The sequence below is a fragment of the Etheostoma spectabile genome, chromosome 13 (assembly GCF_008692095.1).
Source record: "Etheostoma spectabile isolate EspeVRDwgs_2016 chromosome 13, UIUC_Espe_1.0, whole genome shotgun sequence".
In the NCBI taxonomy this organism is placed as follows: domain Eukaryota; kingdom Metazoa; phylum Chordata; class Actinopteri; order Perciformes; family Percidae; genus Etheostoma; species Etheostoma spectabile.
This window is the reverse complement of record NC_045745.1, coordinates 2,727,449-2,751,805: the sequence shown is the minus strand read 5'-3', so window position 1 is coordinate 2,751,805 and position 24,357 is coordinate 2,727,449. Positions and strand designations below refer to the sequence as shown.

The following is a 24,357-nucleotide window of genomic DNA, read 5'->3' as shown; positions in this document are numbered from 1 at the left end:
GGGGGGGGGTCATAGGTCCTATGAATACCATAGGCATAGGGTATATTTCAGCATTTACATATTAGCGTCATTAACTTGGCGCCACACTATCACTCTGTGTTTGACAGGAAGCAAACACTAAGTTTGACTGTAAAAGTAGTTGCTATAGCCAGAGACATGTAATTTGTAAATAAGTCATGCCTGCTAGTTTATATGAAACTTGCAAACACACTTGGATGTTGTGGATATTCAGTTCTTTTATAAAAGATACAACAGACCAAGATTTTGATTTATGTGTGTTGGTGAATCCCAGTGGTGGAATGTAACTACTTACATTTACTCAAGTACTATACTTAAGTACAACTGGTCTTTTTCTTTTCTTTGCATTCCCCACTACATGTACTGTAATTTATAAAATCTGAGGTTTTATTATAAAGTAAACAAGCCAACAATATAACATACTTAAAGTATTAAAAATAAAAGTACTCATTGCAGAAATACCCTCCCATTGTAGAAAGTGTAAAGGATCCAAACAATGGATCTCATCATCTCAGCTGGACTTGTAGGCTGTTATATTGTTGGCTAGTTTCATTTATAATAAAACATCAGATTTTATAAACTACATCTGTTTTGTGTGCAGCAATCTTTATGTCAGATAAATGTAGTGGAGTAAAAAGTATAATATTTCTCTCTGAAATGTAGCCGAGTGGAAGTAAAAAGTGGCGGGAAAAGAAGTACCTCAACATTTGTACTTTAGTATAATTTTAAATACCTAATATTTTAGTACTTAAGTACTTACTTTAGTACTTACTTAGCTACATTCCACCACTGGAATGTAGTCAGCGCACCTGTATGCTGTAAGCTTGAAAAGTTGAAATCTTAAAAAAGGTCATTTTGGAAGCTTTGTGGAAACGGCACCGCACACACGCGCACACACACGCGCACAAACACAACACAAACACACACCACCACACACACACACACACACACACACACACACACACACACACACACACACACACACACACACACACACACACACACACACACACAGAACTGATCATTTGTTTTTTAATTGAAAATGTTATACAAAGCGTTTTCCATGAACGTAAATATGAAGGATGAGTGCCACTGCACATCAATGTCCACAGTTTAAGCCTACTGCATACATGAGCACAGTTATACAATCCATCATGGTTTATAACTCACTGACACGGAGCACTTCTCTAGCTCTTATACATCACTGTATAAAAATAAAGGCTTTTCTTGAATACATTGTAATGTCCATAATATACACTTTTGAAACGACCCATTCACAAGTTAAAACACTGTAGTTGTCCCATCACAACTTCCAACGTGCACTCTTTTCATTTTGCTTCAATGTATTAAAAACAATACAATCCTCAATTAAACTGCCAACATTTTGAGACCACTGCCCTGTGAAGCATGTGTCAAACAGAGAACAACGTTCAGAAAGCATTTGGAAACAGACTTCTCTTCAACATCATCCCAATCCAAACGATTCATTCGGGAATTGCGTTATTTTGACATTCTGTGCACAAAAATATGCTCCAGTGTAACGACAGTACAGCTTTTGTTATACATATATATCTGTTTTTCTTTTCTTTTCCAAATCCAAATGGTATTTTAACAGGCATTGGTGTGACTTGAATGTGGCCGGAGTAAGAAAGAAAAAAAGCCACGATTAAATATATACTCGGAAAACATGTATTTGATACCACAGTTCATGTTACGTTCTTGAACCATTCAGTGTAAATGTGCTAAGATCATTAGCCATCTGGATACATTCTGACTCTGCAATACAGATGTTTGGATATAAAAAACTAAGCTGACATTGTTAATATGGTCAGACTCTATCATGAGCTACAGCTGTTCTTATTCACACTAACTGAACGGAGATATCAGCAGTGTAATACATGAATTATTGTGTATTAAAAAGATGCACAGATATTTCCTTTTTTAATGGAAACTTTTGAGCCAAAAATCCAGTGCTTATTTGCTTCAGCCAACATATATTCTGTAGCAGATGTACTCCACCAAGGGTGTAAGTTTTGTCTAAACTTTTTAGGGGAATGGGGGGGGTGTCACATAATAATGGCGAGGGGTTGTCCCCCATAAAATAAGACATTTACTGCATTCTGGTGAATTTTTATGTAACAATTTTCGGTGCAAATGGTTTTTTTTATGTATAAGAAATTATTTATTATCTTTTGGATTGTTCAAAACTTTCAGTTTGTTTGGGGATGTTTTTTTAGGAATATTGTACATCTGAACAACAAATCTGATAGAGAATGAAACCTTGTTAAAGCCAAAACCGGCAAAGTTTAAATCCACAAAAATCTATCTTTATTTTTCACTTCCTGTTGTATTCTTTAACCCCCCCCCAATGTAGCAAAGTAGACACAGTTCTTGTTTTCTGTTAATGTTTTGATCCCTACGAACGGTTATTTTGTTTACCTCTTTTGGAGAGTGGGTAGTCTTTCAAATTTTTTGATTTGAATGTACCTCTTCTAAATATTAGGGGGGACATATCTAGCCTGGCTCCGCCTTCCTACGCACTTTTGTTCAATTTTCATTTCCCTTCAGTACTACATAAGGTCTGCGGTATATTCTTGGGTTTTCACCTGTCAAATTTTAACCGGTCCAATCAGCAAACAGATAGAGTGGCTGAGAACGATGACGTTGAGGTTGTGCGCTAGAGTTGTAGTTCCGTAAAGGCGACAGAGACAAGCGAAGCCATTCAGAAGAAGAATATCCAGAAGTTAAAGCCCGAGCAAGAACAATCTTTGCTGTGTTTTGGTGGTGGCCATTATGTTGTGGCCCTCCTCCCCACAAGGTTCGGGAAAAGTTGAATTTTCCAGCTCGCTCCATTAGTGGTGAAGGAGTTGGCTAAGGCTAATGCTAGTGATGCTAAGCCAACGTCACAACCAAACGTTAGTGATTGGTTGTGGCAGATTCAGATTGGCTCTGGGCAGATCCAATAGTTTTAAACTACAACAGAGTACCCGCCTTCAAGGAAGTTAACACTCGTCAATGTAGAGAGGCCAGACTCTCTGTACAAATGAAATGTACCAGAGTCTGGTAGGAACAGGCTAATATACCAGAATCTGGTAGGACCAGGCTAATGGACCAGAGTCTGGTAGGATAGGCTAATGGACCAGTGCTGGTAGGACAGCGATATACCAGAATCTGGTAGACCAGGCTAATGGACCAAGTCTGGTAGGACCACTAATGTATCGATTCGGTAGACCAGCTAATGACCAGAGTCTGCTAGGACCAGGCTAATATCAGACAGAGTCTGGTAGGACCAGGCTAATGGACCAGAGTCTGGTAGGACCAGGCTAATGGACCAGAGTCTGTAGAACCAGGCTAAGGACATAGCTGGTAGGACCAGCTATGGACCGAGTCGGTAGCCAGGCAATTACCAACTGGTAGACCGGCTAATGACCAGAGTCTGGTAGGACCAGGTCTAACGTATCAGAGTCTGGTAGGACCAGGCTACGACCAGGTCTGGTAGGACCAGGCTAATGTATCACAGTCTGGTAGGGCCAGGCTAATGTATCAGAGTCTGGTAGGACCAGGCTAATGGACCAGCGTCTGGTAGGACCAGGCTAATGTATCAGAGTCTGGTAGGACCAGGCTAACGGACCAGAGTCTGGTAGGACCAGGCTAATGTATCAGAGTCTGGTAGGACCAGGCTAATGGACCAGAGTCTGGTAAGACCAGGTAACGGACCAGAGTCTGGTAGGACCAGGCTAATGGACCAGAGTCTGGTAGGACCGAGCTAATGGACCAGAGTCTGGTAGGACCAAGCTAATGGACCAGAGTCTGGTAGGACCAGGCTAATGTATCAGAGTCTGGTAGGACCAGGCTAATGGACCAGAGTCTGGTAGGACCAGGCTAATGGACCAGAGTCTGGTAGGACCAGTTAACAGACCAGAGTCTGGTAGGACCAGGCTAATGGACCAGAGTCTGGTAGGACCAGGCTAGGACATATCCTCTGCATCCCCCCAAAATCTACAACTATGTACTCGGCCAACTTTAAGGATGAATAGTGAGTCGTCCCCATCCTCTAATGATAGGAAATGGTAGCAGATCACTTACTAGGCACCTTCAAGAGTCTTAAAACCACCTTCATGTTAGTGTTAACTCATAACAGCTTCCAGTTGACATGACTTGGCAATGTCAATCCAATGGGAAAGGTTTGTCTAAAAAAAGCCTTTTGTGAATCAAAATTCCTCCCTTTTATATTGATATAAACAGATTCTTCTTCCACTGACCTACGCTATAAAATAAACTACAACATATAAAGAAAGCATGTTGAAATAATGAAGCATTACATACTGTATATCTTTGGTTCAGGCTTCAGTGTTGCAGGCAACCATACAACCTGTCTTTTATGTTCCATTCAGGCTGTGGCCAACACTATGCTATGCATGTCGCACATGTATCATAAAATAAATATTGTATTTACAATTTCTCTTCTGCAGGCAAGTTGAAATTAAAACAAGTGTGGACTTGTGTACTAGCAAAATCACCGTACTGTAGTTCTGAATAGTGCTCAATATTATAAGAAGCTTTTGCTAATCTGTGTTTAAAGAACTGAGTCTAAGAGCATTTTATAAGCTGAACCAATGATAGAAGTAAAGCCAAAAAAAAGGATTAGGATACTTTTCAATGTCAAACTTTATCATATTTAAAATGCTATCTTATCTTTCTCTCGTCTTGCTCTGAAAAAAGATTAATTAATGAGACATAGATCTTTATATATTACACCCAGTACTCACTAACTTCACTTCTCTCCTCTAAACAGTACTGATATTTTGTGCTTTAACCTATTTTTGGTCTTAATAATTGCTCCTTTGAGTAGTTTTTGAGTAAAGATGGTGGACGAAGTAGCGCATACCTGCGTAACCCTCTTCTTATTTCATCTGTATATTCATCCGTGAGAATCGCACACGCATGATGATCCATACGTTGCTCACTCTGTGGAACTAGTGTGGCAGGAAGAAACAATATATAACATGACATTTAAAAAGCTACATTTGAAAATAACAAAATAAAATATTAGAAATGCAATGATTAAGTACAAAAGAGGATACTGGACAAATGTATGAAAACCATATCTATACATAGTTTGCAATGTATACAGTGCATACAGAATATAAAAGACTTAAAGCAAGTAAACAGTCTGCAATAATCAAGCTTCTTAGCGCTAAAGCAAAGCGTCAATAAGTGAGTTTGACCTTTTCATCTACTGCAATTCTTTGCTAAATAGTAGTTAACGTGTTCCCTTTAAAAATCAAAACCACAGAGAGTGTTAAGGGACAGTGTTCCACCGTTTTTGTCAACAGCACTGTTTTGTCAGCACAGGCAGCGGGTGTTAGACCAAAGATCCGGCTTGGTTCTGTGCAGGCACCATGATTGGCACCCCTCCCATGCGGGTGATATTGGAGGCTGTGACGGTGGAGGTGGGCAGCGGTGGCGGGGAGGGAGCCGCCTGGAGCTGCATCTGTGGCTGACTGTAGGCAGCATGGGGTGGCAGCTGGGCCTGGGGCAGCTGGGCGTTGCGCTCCGGTCTGGGCAGGGAGCTCCCATCGGTCCCGGCCTCGGAGGGGACGGCCTGGCCACGGGGCAGGGTGGTGTTATTGTTGTAGCTGTAGTGGGTGGGGGTGGAGGCTCCCTGGTGGCGGGACGGGCGGTAGCCGGCCATGCTGCCCGTGGCGGTGATGATGGAGGCGGTGTCTGAAGGGGGGCGTTGCGGGTACTGCTGCAGGTGGTGGTGGTTGTGGTGGTGGTGGGAGGGTTCTTTATGATGGGGGCTGGAGGCGATGGAGGACAGGGTGCCATTCTTGGAGATGGTATCTGAACCCAGGCCACCCTTAGCCCAGGAAACATGCTTGGGAGCCTGAGCGTCTTCCCTAGATGAAGACAGGACACACGATCAACTAGTGATGAGCAACTTTTAAATTTTTATTTTAAAAAATACATCTATCTATCTATCTATCTATCTATGTGACATGTCCCAGATTTGTTTTCATAGTCTGTTTCATGCACATGCAGCAGTGCTATGGTAGAAGAAACAAAACCTCTGCCAAAGCGAGTCCTTCTAAGCCTCAAAGTCCTGTATCTGCGGCCAGGACTCAAATACTTACATTTCTTGTATTCTATCCTGATTATTATTTGTTGTATATTCTGTATGTGTGCTGTCTGATATTTTGCTGCTGTAGCACTGCAATTTCCCAATTTTGGATCAATAAAGTCTATCAAACCTAATCTAATCTTAAAGGGCCAGTGTGTAGGAATTCCTCCCATCTAGCGTTGTCATATATCAATCAACTCTCTTGCGCCATGCCGTTCAAAGTACGTATTACAGCTACGGTAGCCTTAACGCTTCAAAAAGCCGGTATCTTGCTCTTTTCAATATATTTTTTCTTTTTCTGGGCTAAGAAGAAGACTCCTGCTCCTGAAATTTGGATTTCCCATGTTTCCTTCATTAACTTGCCAGGGCCATAGGCGACGATACTCATTAGCAGCATTGGCAGCACCTGTGAGTTTATCATGTGACAGCTAAAAAGGCAGAGCAGAACGTCCTGTATGTCCCTTACCGGCTAACGTATTTCAAGATGGCGCAATAATATGGAGCGTCTACCCCAGTTCATGCAAATCCAAAGGTAAAATGTCAAGTCAATAGAAATACTTGGAATTGATGGTGGTGGTAAACATTCATGAAAAAGGAGAAGTTTGTGAATGGGCAACACCGATAATGATAAAGTGATAATGAACAACTAAACACGTTACACACTGGACCTTTAATGAAGCCTCCTAAAGCTTCATGAAGCATTTTCTTTATTTTCTAAGCCCACTGGATGGCGCTCTCTGTTCAACAAAGGGTTAAAAGCACACTGAATTGTCATTCCTTGAGCCTTTTTTATTGAACCGAGAGCGCCATGTAGCGGGCTCAGAAACTAAAATAAATCGTTCATGATGCGTTCAGGAGGCTTCATTTGGCCAAAACTACTTTACAGCACACACAGGAACTTAAAGCGACACTAGGTAACATTTGAAAGATTAAATTATGATTCTTCCACCTGAAACCGTTTAAAAAAAAAGCAATTAACGAGCAACTATTTTTCCTCCTTCTTCAAGGCATCATCTTGGACTGGGAAATGATATTTCATAGAAAAAAAAAAGTAATCATTTGCAAAAGTAATCATTTGCAGGGATGTATTTAGAGTCCCTTGCATTAATTCTTCTTTCAAATATTACTCTTTGGCTTGTCTTTGGTACAGGTTGCAACCAGAGCAAACAATCAGGAAGTGTCATTTTATGTTAGCACTACCTGCTTTATAATTGCTGTAAGAAGAATGGCAGCCACCAGAGAAAAGATTTCTTTTAGTCACCTTTGTTAAGATATAAACAAATAAGATTCTGAGAAAGCATGGGGGAGGGAATCGATCGTTTTCAGGCAATGGTGCCCAGGCCCCTCTCTTTATCTTGTTCAAATTCTGTTCTGATTCTTTTAAAAAAGCAGTTGAAGACTTTGTTATTTTAGATAGACAAGGGTTGTAATGGCTGATTTCATGTACCTATGTTTTCCTTTGCATTCTCATGTCTTTCATTTATTGTATTTCACTTCATTGTAAAGCACTTTGTGATTTTTAATTATTAATTAATCTATATAAATAAACTCTACTTTACATACTTTATATACTTACTTACTGTTTTGCAACATTCAATTGTGAAAAATGTATTTGTAATTATAAAATATTGTGTAAAGCGGGGGTCTTCAACGTTTCTTTTAAGCCAGGGACCCCTTAAGTAAGAGAGGCGGAGCAGGGACCCCCTATTATAAATATTGTATAAATAAAGTTGCACATTGGGCGCCCAGTTAGCTCAGTTATTGAGGTTTACTCCTCGATGCAGCGGGCCGGGGTTCGACTCCAGCCTGTGGCCCTTTGCTGCATATCATTCCCACTTTCTCTCCCCTTTCATGTCTTCATCTGTCTCTTTTTTAAATAAAAGGCCTAAAATGCACAAAAAATAATCTTAAAAAAAGTTGCATCTCAAACTGGGCCAACAATTAGTAAAGCCTTTATACATACCTTTTTTGTTTTGAAAACTAAGCTATTAATTGTTGGCATGCTATTATAAATAATGTTTTAATGTTAAGCATGCATGTGGAATTAGGATAAACTGTATCTGTGGATGGCCATAGGGACTACCTTACCTATAGGCCAGTAAGGTAAGCAGTGGGGATTTATATTTGCTAATAATATGTTGGATTCATGTTAAGACTTTTACATTTTTGAAATAACTTTGAAAAAATGTTACCAGATTATTTGGAGACCCCCCTGGGTGTCTTCCCAAATGCTGTATGTATAGCTGTCCACTGCTCCTAATACGTAGGATGGGTTAAATGCCGTAATAGAATTCCACTGCATTGTACAGCGTGTATGTGACGAATAAGGAATAAAGTGTGCTTGTTTGTATGTGACATAATGAGATACCATCCTTGACTCGACTAAGGATCATCGACTCTGAGGACCCCCTGTTGAAGATCCCTGGTGTAAAGTATGCGTGGCCAATGATGAAGGTGTAAAGGGAAGCCACATGAACTCACTTGATTTCGTTGGCCATGTCGTCCTCGTTGTCTCTCCGCCTCTTCATCAGGAAAAGGAAGCAGATGAGCAGGAGGAAGATGAAGGCAACCACTGAGCCCACCGTGGCGCCAGCAATCATCCCCACATTAGTGGCTAGAATCAGGGGACACACAGTAATCATATGTCACCAAAGCACATATGTCTACATAGCATACATACTGTTTTGGGAATGTTGTTTTTTCTACTAAACAAATGTCTCAAATGAGTGTTTAAGGAAAATGTTGCATTGTAAGTATGCAAACACTAAGTTAACCACAAAAAGGTCTGATCCCAACTTGTATTATATCTTGTTTGCAATGTTGTAATGTAACAAATACTTTGTTACTGTACTTAAGTGGAATTTTCAGGTATCTGTACTTTACTTTGTTATTTATATTTCTGGAAACGTCCACTTTTACGCCACTAATTTTCCTGAATAAAATGGATACTTTTCCTCCACTACATTTACCCTAAGCTTCTTCGTTACTTGCTTGAAATGTTGTCTACGTTGGAGTGAAAGATTCTTCCTCACAAAAAAATTGAAAATTGTGTGTTTTTCTCTCTGTTCAGACTTTGATGTTAAAGAAGGCGTGGCAACCGGGAACGTCATTCTTTACTGTAAGGAAGCAACAATAAAGTTCATAATCAAAGTTTTTTTTTTCTTCTACTTCTGATACTTAATACAGTATATTTAATATCATAAAATATGATATTAAAATATAAATAAAAATAAAAATAAAATATAAAAACATAAAATATGATATTAAATCCCTCCTCCTTAATAGCTACAGACACAAAAATGGCACGTCCTAAGGAAAGCTCATCGTGGGACTGGCTGTAGTGGCTTTAATTCTGGACCAGGGCTGAATTTTGGAAAAGAGACTTCAGATACAGTATTAGGGGACCACTAAGGCCTATACAAAAGAGACTTCAGATACAGTATTAGGGGACCAGTAAGGTCTATATAAAAGAGACTTCAGATACAGTATTAGGGGACTACTAAGGTCTATATAAAAGAGACTTCAGATACAGTATTAGGGACCACTAAGGTCTATATAAAAGAGACTTCAGATACAGTATTAGGGGACCACTAAGGTCTATATAAAAGAGACTCCAGATACAGTATTAGGGGACCAGTTAGGCTTATAAGCACATGTGACCTTTGAGCACAGTAACTGACAGATGCTTAGACTTTCACTCAAGTGATGTTCTAAAAGGTGACTTTAACTTCTACCAAAGTCATTTTCTGTTGAGAAACTTGTACTTTTACTCAAGTATTGCTTTCAAACACAAGACCGTTTCCTGGGTGCTATACGTACAGGTGACGATCTCCAGGTTGATGAAGCAGCTCTCGGCTCCGGCCGAGTTGCTGGCCTTGCACACGTACTTCCCTGACATGTTACTGCTCAGGTTGTTCAGCTTCAGAGTGCCCGTCTTCTCATCTAAAACAGCATGCATACACATGGTTCCATGGGTTACGTATGTGTGGTTGTGTACATACAAGCACACACATGACAGCACAAAATCAGACTGCAGAGGCATCCTTTCCTTTGACACATAAGACTTTAGACATTATGAATATGCTTTATGTTTTTATTCAGACGTGTACTCTTCAGATCATAGGTGTAGATTTCAAGGGGGGATGCAGGGGATATGTCCCCCCCAATATTTAGAAGAGGTAGATTTGTCCGCCTCAAAAAATATGAAAGACAACCCACTCCCCAAGATAAATCCTACTTTCAGGTGAATAATTATTGTAATAATAATGAGTTAGTGTGCTGACTCCACTCACTGAGCATGGGTGAGAAGAAGACCTCCGAGGTGGGACTGGTTTTCATCCACTTGTACAGAGGGATGGGCTTCCCAGCGCTGGATGAGCAGCTCAGAGTCACGTTTCCCTTCAGCACCGGCTTCCCTGACAGAGAGCACTTAGGAACCGCAGGCGGGACTGACACCAGACGGGTACAAAATGGTTATTTATGTTTACTTTCTTAGTTGAGTTTTCAATGTAAGACACATATAAATCAGAGCTGGCACATATGGGAAAAAAATCCAATTTACAATATTTTTGATCCCAAACACATCAATGTCCATATTGCGGCGGCAATATTTAAGGGTATGATAAGTGCTTTCACAAACTATTTGCACAATGACTTTTTCTATTAATGATCACCAGTTATGTGGATATAATGACTAAGTGGGTAAAGGTAAATAATAGAACAGCTAGAACAGTCTGGGAAGTTTTGGAAATTACATCACTTTACTGTAATGCAGCCTTTAAAACCAGGAAAAGGAGACACTTCACGTCATATTACGATATCCAACATTTAAGACGATATCTAGCCTCATATATCGATGTCCATATAATATCAATACATTGCCCATGTCATGGTTTAGAATTTTGAAGTCCTCCTGTTTGTTTAATTATGCCTGTGTCCAACTCTGCTGTCATTCAGAACCTGCCACTTCCATCTCCCATGCACCTGCTCATCCTCCCCACTCCGCCATTCCCCATTCACTCATTAGGTCCAGAGGTGTAGACTGCGTGATATGCAGGTATGCGCATTATACCTACTAAGAAATCTCCAGGATTTCCAAATACCCCCTTAAAAATGTGCAATGACATGCAACAACATAGTTTTGTGACAGAACTTTCACTTCGATATTTGTGTTCACAAATATGGAGTCAAGTAAACTAAACTAAATCTGCAGAACACGCAGAGAGACTTTTCTCATCTTTCATTGACACGCTGAGCGTAGTGTTTGCGTTGCGACCTTGCCCAAATGCTCTGCCTACACGAACGCCAGGATCCTCACTTTTGTGTTCCTCATCACTGTTTTTTCCGTCTCATAGTATTAATAAAGGTATTCTCACCATAAATTGGTGCATAAAAGTGTGTCAGAAGAATGCAGGAAATTAAGTCTTTAGGGAGAAGACCCAGACCCCACACTTTGATATATATATGTACAGTACAGTATACCCACTACAGTGCATTAGACTACATCACTGATTAGCTCCCTTGTAAATCAATAAGTCATTTCCACAAGCCCTCTGTCAGATTGTGTCAATGCTTCTGCCCTAGCTTTATACCGTCTAGTTTGTTGATCTGTACACAGTTTTTGACTTGTTGTACTTTTGCCTGTCTGGATGTTGCTTCTAGTAAAAGACATTTTGCTTCTACCTTTTGTCCAGTGAGTTGTGCTCTTGGGTTCCTTTATCTCAGATTTCTGACAGCCCATCCCTGATATAAACACATTTCTGTGGTTCTTACCCTTCACGTCCAGACTGAGCTCAGCAGTGAGGCCAGAATTATCAGGAATGATGACCTGGCAGAGGTAGCGTCCTGAGTCCGACTCCAGCGTGTTGTTGATGTACAGCGACACGTCGTTGGAGGGCATGCTGGCGTGAAAACCAACGCGGCCCTTAAACTGGGAGCTGCCCACGCTCATGGAGCCTTTGGTGTAGGCAATGATCTGGACCAGAGAACAGAGAGCACATGTCAGACGTAGAGAACAGGAAATAAAAGCGCACACAGTTTGGGAAGCCCATATACTGACAGAGGAACCAGTTTTGTTGACCTCCATGTTAATATGATTACACTTGGCGGTCATCCTGGGTCGAATGAAGAAGGCTTTTTTAATCCTAATATCTCCTGGCCAATTTTCCTGGGATTATTTTGGTTGAATGCATTACAGAGTAAACATGGCAAACAAATTGTACTCCACTGATAAAATTGTCTTATAGAATCACGTACTGCACATTTGAGACCCATTTCCATCAACCTAACCCTTGTGGTGCTGGAACACAAGACATGAACTGTTCAGGCAGAAGATAAATCCAAACTGGTTAAAATTTCCGAATTTGAATTGTTACCGTAGTCCACACTGCAACAGTTACGAGCAGCATCATTTTTCAAAGAGGGCTTAACTATAATGTACTGTAGCTAACACCAGAAATTTAGCACATTCCATACAATATATGTCTGCAGAGAAAATGGGAACAAACATTTGAGTCAAACATTAAAATGCAGTGAGGTTTTGTTACAAATTCGAGCAGCGCTGGATGTTCCACTGGATGTTTCTCCCCTAATTTCAGGAAACGACAACCAATTTAGAGCTAGAAATGAGGTTGAAATTTTAAAGAAATTGTGGATGGTGCATCAAGGCATGATTGTAAAGATTCACAAAGAATATGTTTACAACTGGGACGTTTTGGGACTGATTGGTGGGATTGTTGTGGACGAAATACACACGGAGATACACTGGTAAGAGACAATGAGGTTTAACCATGTATCAGCTAATTTAAATAGCTCAACTTACTGTATTGTGTCAACAGTTAACTTCATTTAATATTGGATGTGGAGTTTTCTTTTGCGAGGTGCAAATGTTCCACCAAAACAAGTTGGCAATGCAAGACTACGAAAAGCCTAATTCATGTATGATCTCCTCCTGTAGAATCAGAAGAATCAGAAAATGTTTTAGTTTGGAAAACACAGGACTGAACTTCTTTTTTTTTTATAATGTTCAGCTTAGTTAGTTTGTCACAGTGATGACCTCAAATGAGCTGCTAGACAGCGTCCCATGGGGATGGCTGTGCCTACCACACACATACAACTCTCTACAGAGACTGTGGCCTCTAGGTTTGGCTTTGAAGGTAGTGAGTGTGTTCTTTTGATTCATCTTTTTTGGCTACAAATGACAGTGAAGCAGAGTGAGACACTGGATGGCTGTACAGGCACATGGAAATAAAAGCCTCACTTTTAATCAACTGTTTCTTTTCCAGCTCTTTGAGTTCTCTATTCCCCTGTTTTCCTTTTTGATTGTGATCCTCTTTTGGGCCGTCCATCTGTACAGCCCAGTCATCTGACCGAGGCAGATATGTAAGCTGAGCCACGGCCAGGTCTCTAGATAATGTTCCAAAAACAATACAGGGTTAAGTAAGATGGGCTTGTTACACAAAACCCCTCTGCTTTTTTTCATGTTTTATCGCAGCAAAGATTTCATAAATAATCTCATTTTTTTAAAAACACATTCATCTAAATGTCCTTACGCAGAAAACCTACAGTACGGTGTATTAAAGCGTTAAAGAAAAACCACAGTGTTTGTAAGCGTTAAGCCTTTTTTGTCTTGGATTAATTTCTTAGGGTTTACAAAAGGAGGGGCTTTGCCAGATTAAAGGCATAAGACACATAAGAACAGGCAAACGTCCGTTATAACTGTAATCCCAGATATTAGATGCCCAGAAGGCAAAGTAAAAGATGTCCCTGCTGGGCTGTAGAGACTGCAGTATATTGGATATGGAGCTGTTTTCCACATTTGACAGCTTGTAGGGTCTCCCATTCACTTCCTTACCAGCTGGGTGTTGTTAGAGACAAAGTTCCAGAGGATGGTGTTGGTACTGGGGTCACTGCCTAGTGCTGTGTTGTACGAGGCCCTCAGCACCACCATCTGGCCCTTGATCACATCCACACTGGGTTGGGGCATCTGGATCTGAGCCCATATGCCTGGATGGAGGGGAAGGGAAGAGCAAGGAAAATTGTCAGTGTGAGCCATCCGCAAAACAAACCAGGTTTCCATCCACACGCATTGTAAGATGAATGAATCCATATTCATAACAGCATAGAAAAGTTTACTTGCAAAGCAGACACAGTGGAAAACATGTTCTTAATTCCACATTATGGCATTACTCATTGAGCTAAAGGCTTTCAATAAAACTGAACACTTCATATGTCATGTAAAAATGTCACAAGCACAAGTCAATATGATCCCACATTATTGATGACAATGAATAAACATGGACTGTGGAGGGGATTTGACATACCATAAATGATAATAACAACATCCATGTCTAAACACAATGTCCTACTAAGCATCCTGCATGAATGTCACGAGACAAAGGAAAGTTTATGCGGTCAGAACATATAAAACATTAAAATATGCTGATGGGAAAAAAAAAATTATCATGACTTCAGAAGGAACATATGAAAACAAGTCTATCTGTCATCATAAAAATCATTCCATATGCTGTTCCTACCAACCACAGCTGGGAGAATATCCATGCAGGTGACGTCTTCAAAACTCTACAATACACATCTCATGTTTGTCATCAGGCTACTGAGCAGCAGAAACACGGAACAACTGACACAAGCTCCGTTTCAGGCCACTGCAAGAAATCAATCTGTCAAGCTGCATGCTACATCTCTAAAAAGATTGGATCTCAGGGATTTATATGGGACTTCATGTGACGCTGATACGAGAGCAAAAAAAAACTAAACAAAAGGCTGCAGAAGTGCAGAGATCCCCTGGGAAAAAAACATTGCAGGCACAGTAGAAATGACCTTCAGTGTAGTCATTTCTCAGAAGGCATGCTAGCACACAACATAATGAAGGACAACCATTTTATATTAGATAATTCCCTAGACGTCAGGTTTACGTAAAGGCGGCTGTTAGATGTCTCTCAAACATATAATTGCCTGCAGAGTAATATTGGTATGATCTTCTTGATGCTATATTTCTCACTAGTAAATTTGTGGTTCATCACAAGGGAAACATATATGAAATAATGTGTTTCACTCAGATTCATGTCTTTATTGCAAAGCACAAGTATCTCTTATAATATGTCTAATAATATGTTTAGTTGATTACTGCATTCATTATCTCAAGGTCCAACTATAAGCCTAAGGAATAGAATGCGTAATTGTGAGAATCCACCTAAAGCTGCTAAGTAGGAACAGCAAGAAGACGAATGAATAAAGATGAAATAAACTAATCAGGGGCTTATTGTCAGCGTAACATGTAACATACACGTCTGGCCAGAGAGGGGAAGCAGAGAGCCAAATGACATCTGCTACTCACAGAAACTTATTTGGTATGCATTGTCTGCATGTTTATAGTTGTGTTTTCCTGTTGAAAATCCTTTTATAGGTAGATACCAACTGTTTCATATTTAATCTGTCACCTGTCAGGGACATTACCTACATTAATTCAAGTATTTAAGCATATATTTGACTGAGATAGGGTTTGAGTTAAGATCCATGTGGTTTTATGGTTTAATTCAAAAAAAAATCTTTCAGCTTACAGTAATTAAGGGTGTTGACATTGTCGCAAGTGGATGCCATTCCCTCATTTTGTAAGACATTATTTTGCTTTGAATCATGTTGTGAATAACAACAAAGTGTATATCTGCCTTTTAATTCTCTGTCCATCCCAACCATAACACAGATAATTGGACAGAGATAACATAAAGAAGAAGAAGGTGACGAGCGCGCGCACACACACACACACACACACCCTCTCCCCTAGTCTTCTCTTTCTCTCATCTCTAACCTTCCACCCTCTCCTCTGGGCAGGATTTTTTCTTCTTTTTTCTTCCAGACTTTTCTCCTCAAAAATTCCTTTTAATGATTCCAACATTGAGAGGATGTGTACTTGAGTCAATTCTGATCAGTCTCACAGAGCTGCCAGCTCTCAGTGTGTATGTGTGTGTTCCTCAGAAAGCAGGCATTGGCGAAATGTGGCACATATTTTAAAAATGTATGGGATTTCTGTGTGTGCTGTTGTGTGTGAGTGACGTGAACTGCGTGTGAATGCTAATGAAAACAGATTGGTATCAAACTAATGACATCCACTCACATGCAGAAACACTCTTTTTCCACTACACGGCACTCAGCCACATGCACCATGCATACTGTAATAACTGTCCTCACTGTACTGCAGCAGGGAATGTAGAAAGACATTCTATCTTACTCACCCTAATTGGTGTTTGGGTGCCACAATTGTCACTAACAAGAATATTTCTCCATGCACAGGAAGTGATGCAATCAAATGTAAGTGCTTGTAAGTCCAATCCTAAAGTGTGAAGCAGTGTTCCATTCAGACTCATCAGCCATAGCTGAACTTCTTTACTCTATGTCCACCAGCTAGATACTACAAAGAAGAAATGTGGTCCACTAATGTCATGGTGCATGACTTCTGGGTATTGAAGTCCTCAGTATTCAAATAGTTGCCTGCTTGCTGCTGTTTGGGGCCACCAACTCGCAAAGTTCCCTGGCACTGCTTTAAAGTCACAATGCAAGTGAAAGAAGTGTCCTACTTGCGCTTGCTGATCAGGGTGGTAGTATGGAACACGGTGAACCTGCGTTCAGCTATGGAGAGAAAGACAGATTGATGTGGTGTGGTGCAATATAGTCAAATTGTGTTAAGCTTCTGTTGTTTTGAGTTTTTATTTTTGGCTCTGTTACAGATGAAACAATTTGGTTTAGGCATTTCTTTTCATATTTAAACCTCCAATAAGTGCATTTGAACTTATGGGCTGTGGAAACTATCACGTAAGTTGATATGGTGAAATTTTGGCCAACTGTTGCTTTATACTTGGGCTGTCCTCGATTAAAGTAGTCTACTTAGTCGATCAACACTCAAACAATTTTGTGGATTACTTGATTACTTAGGAACATTGTCGCTCATTCAGAGTCACGTTTGTGTCCATCTGATGAATCAATGACCGATATTTATTCTTGTAGCTCTGTTTTGGTCCCCACCAACTCCTGAGGAAAATATCTGTCTTGCTAGCTGCTAAATGCTCCAGGTAGTGTACAGTGTTTTTTCAAGCTTATTTTCACTGAAAGCAGCTGCCTGCTGCCGCTATTAAAGCGCTAAGCATGTACCAACACAGTAAAGTTGCAGCTTGACAGCTAAACAATGCGCTGAAACTCATTATAAAGCTACATAAGACTGAGGGGAGCCACCACTCACATTATCATTAGTTTCATAATGCCATTTGATACATTGTTAACATAAAAATATATTTTATAGCTGTCTGAATAGTATATGTGCATATAGATCACAAAAGTCATGTTTCATTTAAATGCCACTTTGACAAGATGTGTGATTCCAGACAAAAACTTTTGCTTTGGAAATAAGATTACAGTCACGGTTTATCCCTGGTGTTAAAAACGATCGAGCTGTAAGACTCAATTTTAAAAGGATGTAATGAACACCCTTTGATGCTTTCTTGGCACCGCTGAAATTAGAACTGCAACAATGCACCAGGTAAAGGGATCTCAGCAGAGAGTAGGTGTAGGTATCGGTTTCTCTGTCACTGTGGAGACAGATGGAGCCGATACGTGTCCGTGAAGAGACAGAGAATTTGTAGGCTAAACTCCTTTGGGAACTTTGTTTTTAATAAGAGGCATGCCAATGAAGCAAAAAGTGAGTTACGATATCGACAGAGGTGAGGAAACAGAAAAAACACAAACAATGGATTTAGGAAAGGAGCTAAAACGGAAAAGAAAGGAAAGCCAAGAGATGGCGAAGAGATTCATTGTGTCACTTGATCTTCAGACCCAAAGAAGACTTGCTGTAGCAGTGAGAAGCAGACCTCTTGTCTGGAGAGATGTTGACTGATGGATGGATGCTAGGATCAGTGCACATGCTGAGATGACAGAAAGAGGCTAAAGCATTAATGCAATGAGTCAAGGTGAAGCAGCTCTCTGATGATTGCAGTACGCCTGTAACAGACTCCACTGAGTTGCTGCAAGAAGTCTCGGACGAGAAAGGATGGAGGAATGGACGCACCAACATAAAATGACAATCTCTGGGACAAGGACGATTATAAGAAAGACAACACAACACAATCATAGACTTGTATTATTAATGCAACAGGGGTTTGACTTGTGTAATTAGAATGAATGCAATACTTATTACATTTAGAGTTTGACATGTTAGTGTAACTGTATGCTAAATATGAATCTAGAGCCAGCACCTATTAGCTGAGCTTAGCATGAAGCATGAAGCAGGGGGAAATAGTTACCCTGGCTCTGTCCATTGCTAGTACACATCTAAAGCTCACTGACATGCCATGTCTTGTTAGTGTAATCCATACTAACTAAAAAACAACTTGTAAAAATGACAAGTTGTGATTTTATGGGGGTTATGTGGCAACTATATCTTGACCTGCTCCCAGTCTTTGTGCTAAGCTAACTGTCTCCTGACTGTTACTTCATATCTGACAAACAGAAAGAGTGGGATCAATATTTTCATCTAAATCTTGGCACGAAAAAAGCAAATAAGCTTCAAAAAGGCATATTTCGTAAAAAACATCTTTCAGGTGTCTTTGTAGGCTCAGGACTTAAAGGGATAGTTGGGATTTATTTGAAGTGTGCGTTACCTTGCTGTCAAACAGCCCTTTCTGACGTGGAAATGAAGCCGTTATCTCTGCTCTCTTCAAAGCCACCAGACTCCTTTGACAAAAAACGTAATTTTACCTCGCGGAACACGGGAGTTGCTGGTCCACCGCTGCCTCCATCGGTTAGTTTGATTGGGTTATGGTGTGACTATTGTGTTTAAAAGGGTTAGTTTGGATTTACCAAAGCCACACAATAACACAAACTAACTACCTAATGGTGGACCAGGAACTCTGCAGGGTAAAATTACGTTTTTTGTCAAAGGAGTCTGGTAGCTTTGAAGAGAGCAGAGATAACGGCTTCAGTTCAACGTCAGATAGGGCTGTTTGACAGCAAGGTAACGCACACTTCAAATAAATCCCGACTATCCCTTTAAGTCCTGATCCTACAAAGATACCTGTTTATCCAAACGCCCCGTGCAGACCACCATCTACTGTGGTTAATGCACTGAGTATGGAGAAGTACCTCATACAAACCCACTTAAAAATATCCAAACAATCCCTTTAAGATGTTCAGTTGTTGCTGACGAGTCCAGCTTTGCATGGATTTGGTGCTTACTCGCTATTGTGGAAAAGAAAATGGGGCATTTTGTTCTAAATCTGCAATTTGTGACCTGTAGTGTACAAACAAGACTTCCCAGCAGGGATCACCCAGACACCAACATTTCATTTTGGAAAATGGGCCAAATCTTCAGCTCCTCATTAGTGTAGATGGGCCTCTCTTCATGATTTAGCCTGATCATACGGGTGTGTTTTTCTCCAAACAAATCTTGCCAAGTGCTGCTTTAAAAAGATTTCCTGACAGAAATCCTCCCTGATTCCGATGTGAGTGCACCCCACCCAGAGAAGAAGACGAATGAATGTATGGAGAGATAGAAAGTGGAGGGATAAAATAGAGAGATGAACAAGGCCGCACAAATCATCCTCCTAACATTAACTCTTCACTCTTAATTTGGTCAAGGAGGCTTAATCTTTCCCAGTGTGGCAGCTCCGAAATGCACTCCGCAGGCTTCATGACGATTGGCTTTAAATATTCCATGGTGACTGATGGCAGGGCAGATGGGAGAGAATGAAGGGAGTAATGAGGTCTGGATGGTCTCACTGAAAGATAATGGAGGAATTTCACTAAGTCGGATTTAACAAGGTGTTTCATGGTTAGGTGGCTGTTATTCAACCTTCTGCCTTCAGAAGTGTGCACTTGTACCAGGACTTACAGTATGGAAGTGGATATTTGGAAACAGTAGGTTTTAAAGCAGAGTTGTCCACGCTTTATAAAAAAAGTACCCAACCCCTGATATAATATGCATATATGTACACAGGTGCTTATCGGTTTAAACAAATTAACAAAAGACTGTGTAAACATCAACTTGGCTAACGATATGTACTGACATAATAATAAATAAATAAAAATCTGAATAAGAAAAATAAGTTAGAAGAGGATAAATTAAAAGTTACAACAATAGTCGCAGTATTCGATGTATGTACTACAGTAGGTCTCCAGTATTCTAATTTATGAAAGCTGTTGGGGAAAATGTATCCAAAACAATTCAGTGTGACAAGCCAGGAAATGACACATGACACACACACACACACACACACACACACACACACACACACACACACACACACACACACACCAAACAATGATATTTAATTACACTAATTACTGTAACTGCGCTGTGAATTGGTTCAATCCAGTATAACCTAAAGCTATTAATAAGGATCCTATTTAAAGTGGCTACTGTCTAACTATATTAACCTGATGGCAAAGGGAATAAAAGATTTGGAGTAAGAATTACTGTATGTATGTACTGTATGTAGGATTGCTTTTATTTTATTTTCACATGTATCTGTCGGCATATGGTCATGTTTAGCCTAGCCTACGTTTATGCAATGACTGCATATTTATTTTATTTATCACAGCCAATAAATGCAGAAAGTTAAGTTGGTCTGAATATAACTAGCATATATAATGAATTAAATAATTTAGTTTGGGCAATGCCTGAGTGCCTAGACCTGCTCATTGTTAGAAGAAAACAAAACACCCAATATTTCTTTAGACCTACAGACCACTGCTAACCTCAATCACGCTGGCTCCCTCCGAATCAATTGCCCTGCCAATCTCCTGCTTCTCTTTCTCTTTGCTAAAATATCTCTGAATATCCATCTGCTCAATGAATTGAAGGATACACCGGTACAATTGCATTAACAGGGACCCTATGACATTTAGTTTTCAGTGACAAAATTCTATGGGGGACTGATATTGTTTTAGAGTACTATAGAGATAGGCTAAATTATTGGCAATGAATGAAGAGCTGTGGATAGCTCTCTGCCAGTTCACACCAATACAACAAGACGGTGCATCATCTTGATAGCACAACGACTCTTTGACTCTGTGTCTACGTTCAAGTTTTCGGCTATTTTGTATCATTTGTTGCATCTATATATGATTGGGAATACGGTAAGTGATAATGAGATACTTCATACAGTTGCAGAATCTTTGGATTTCTGCTTTGTTGTAACGCCGCTTGGCTCTCTTCAGTAGCTAAATCTCATTAAAACAGACACACTTCATACCAACACACAGATGAGTGGTGGAGGAGGATTGATTCACTGTAGTTAGTGATACAGAGTGCACTGAAAAAAAATCATTAGTATTATTTAGGGGGGCTTAGGAACTTTTTACGGTAGGTAAAGCACCCCTAAAATAGGCCTGACAATGTCCCTCCTCAGGGTAAAGTATTTCCTGGTGTTAAAACAATGTGGTGGGCTGGTAATGTACTGTCAGAGGCGGTTGCATTGCTATTGTCAGCGACAGTAAAATCAAGCTGTTTCTTTGGAGAACACGGCCCCACGATAGTCATGCATCAGTGTTGGAAAAAAAAAAGCACAGTAGTTATGGACTCGGTGCGAATGTATGGATAGGACTCCAGGCAACATATCAGTGTTGAAAAAAAAGGTTTTTATCTAATTCATGGGTACGGGTAATAGAAGCATGAGCTTCAGAGCTAAGTGTATATTGTACACATGAGTTGGTTGGCCCTCCTAGGAGTTCTATGGAGGCACAACAGAACTAGTTCTTTCCATTGATGAACATAGTTTTGTGTGTGTGTGTGTGTGTGTGTGTGTGTGTGTGTGTGTTTCTGTATGTGGAAATCTTGTAATTACAGGAAACTCTTGAGATTGAGCCTGTTTACTTCCACAGGCCTCGCTGTAGATAAAGCAGTAGCCGAGCAGACTTTGATGAAGGTGACCTCGACGAGCGTCTTTCATGCTAAAAAGATGGGTGGAGTGGGTCGGTCGTTTCCTCTCACAGCGATATCAGCCACTTTAAGTAAACTGCTAAAGCGAGAGGGAGAAGGGAGAATGTCATAGGTAAGACGTGTTCTCTCTACATAATGCCAAATACATCTGTTCATTAAAAAAATCTTACTCTAGAACAGCTTGATTTAAGAAAGAGAGGACAGGATGAGAAGAAGAGCGATAAGAGGCCAAGAGACGAGGAAGAGATGTTACAATCTAGATGATCAGCAGGGAGAATTAGTTCAGTGTTGCCAAGACGGCCCCATGGAGGATGAGTGAGTCCTGTCCCTGGAGGCTGGGCGGAGAAGTGATGCCTTGCTCTCTCATGGAGATAAACTACTGAACCAGCTCACGTGACGGGCCTATCATTTCACCAGATCTGATCACCAGATCATCAAAGTGGGAGGAAATACAAACAGGAGCTGGATCAAATAAAAGGCACGCCGCGATGTTAATAGTTTGATGGCTGTCTGCGTAAACCTGTTTCATGTTTGCTCGTACTCCAAGAAGCTGACAACCCGGAGGTGTTACAGAAGCTTTCAAGCAGCATTGTGAGAATTATTTCTCACTGACAGATTAGTGTACTTGTTTGCCTCGTCAGTAAACTGCGGCTCTACTTCCTTCCTTGGAAGGGTCACGGGGGTCAGGTGTGCGTGTACTGTACATTTGTCTTGGCAAAAATGGCAAGTGACGTCTGTAACTACGTTTTTATATGTAAACTAAATGTAACATGAGGTCACGTGGGTGCTATGTGAGGGCTGTAACACAAAGCTACTATCTGGATCGGTTTGTTTTGCAAAAATATCAGATATAGTTTCTTTTCCGGTGTGAAATGGTTTTCTACTACCATTTCTAAGAAGGTGGGAATCACCAGACGCCTGCCAATACAATATCATCACGATACTTATGCCACAATACCATATTATTGCAATTTTAAACATAATGAAATATTGTGCAATATATTGCAATTTATAACCTTTTTTTACAAGATTTAATTTTTCCCCAATTTCAAATAATGTCCCCAAAAGTAAACTTTGTCAACATCTGTTTTATCTAAAAATATTCATTTCTCTGTTTTTTCATCTCATTTAAATTTTGTTTCTGCAAAATGACGAACACATATATAATAAAAGATCCATACTTGGCACCTGTTTATCGATACAGTATTGCCACTGAAAATATTGCAATACTGTGCTGTATAGATTTTTTCTCTAACCCCTAATTTCTATCCTCAATAGTTCTTAGTATAACTGCTCACAAAATAGACTTAATCATTATTATAACATATTTGAACCATAGCCCTACATTAATCAAACCAAGCATAATTTTGATTTGAACCTTACTTAAAAAAAGTGAGTTTAAACTAAGTCTTATAACAGCTGTGTAACTGTTACTGTAATGGTCGAGGTGACTATTAGGAGCATAAATAGAACAGGAGGTTTCAACAGTGGACACATTCATGGGAATGTAAACTTTGGTTTATGATTAAAAAAAATAGTAATGCTGTTGAATCTTGACCATTTTGTATTGCACGTTTAAGACTAAAGTCCCTAGTGTCACTTTGCCAGACCTTCCTCTAGAGCGCTGAGGAGGAGGGTCTGGCTAGTCCACACAGCTGGATGGAACCGCTGCAAAATAGTCTCAGGAAGGAACTTGTTTTGACGGAACATGTGTACCTTCAAAAGTAGTTTTAGTCCCTGAGAAATGTCTCTGGTTTTTAAAATAACCGTGTACGTGGTTATTTTGAAAACCAGAGACATTTCTCTTTGTTTGTCCCCTTTGCAAACGGAGAATTCGCCTCTAAAAACGAGACTTTCTAAATCTTACGGCCAGGGTGGAGATTTTTTTAATCTTTCTTTGCACGTTTGCACGTAAACTGAGACAAACGGAGGTTTTGGCAGCCGAGGAAGTGAAGAAGAGACGAGAGAGAAAGTGATTTGTTATTGTTGTTGCTATTTTGCGGAATTGTGATTGGCTAACGTGGGCTTGGGCTTCTCGTCACACTGCCACCTACAGGTTTGGCATGCTCCTGATGGCATTGACAGGTATATGCACGGGTATGTGTAAACTAACACTTTTCTGAAAACTGACAGTTGTGCACGATGTTACTTTTAAAAACGGAGAGGTTAAATGTCCATTTATGAAAATAGCTGCCCACGTGTAAATTTAGCATTAGTCATGTAACAGAAAACTCAGAATGGACAGAGAGTCCAGCTAGCTGTCTGGATTTAC

At 40.2% G+C, this 24,357-nt stretch overlaps 1 protein-coding gene across 1 annotated transcript in view; it reads right to left on the bottom strand.

The window, feature by feature from the left end:
- Positions 1-4,745: 4,745 nt before the first annotated feature.
- The window catches only part of esama (endothelial cell adhesion molecule a), a 75,224-nt gene continuing 55,612 nt past the window's right edge, over positions 4,746-24,357 (bottom strand). The window contains exons 2-7 of the mRNA XM_032534536.1: positions 13,995-14,146; positions 11,915-12,116; positions 10,435-10,590; positions 9,962-10,084; positions 8,624-8,756; positions 4,746-5,921 (exon numbers count right to left, since the gene is read on the bottom strand). Of these exons, the coding sequence (XP_032390427.1) occupies positions 5,384-5,921; positions 8,624-8,756; positions 9,962-10,084; positions 10,435-10,590; positions 11,915-12,116; positions 13,995-14,146 (1,304 nt within the window). The 3' untranslated portion in view covers positions 4,746-5,383. The remainder of the gene's footprint in view (positions 5,922-8,623; positions 8,757-9,961; positions 10,085-10,434; positions 10,591-11,914; positions 12,117-13,994; positions 14,147-24,357) is intronic.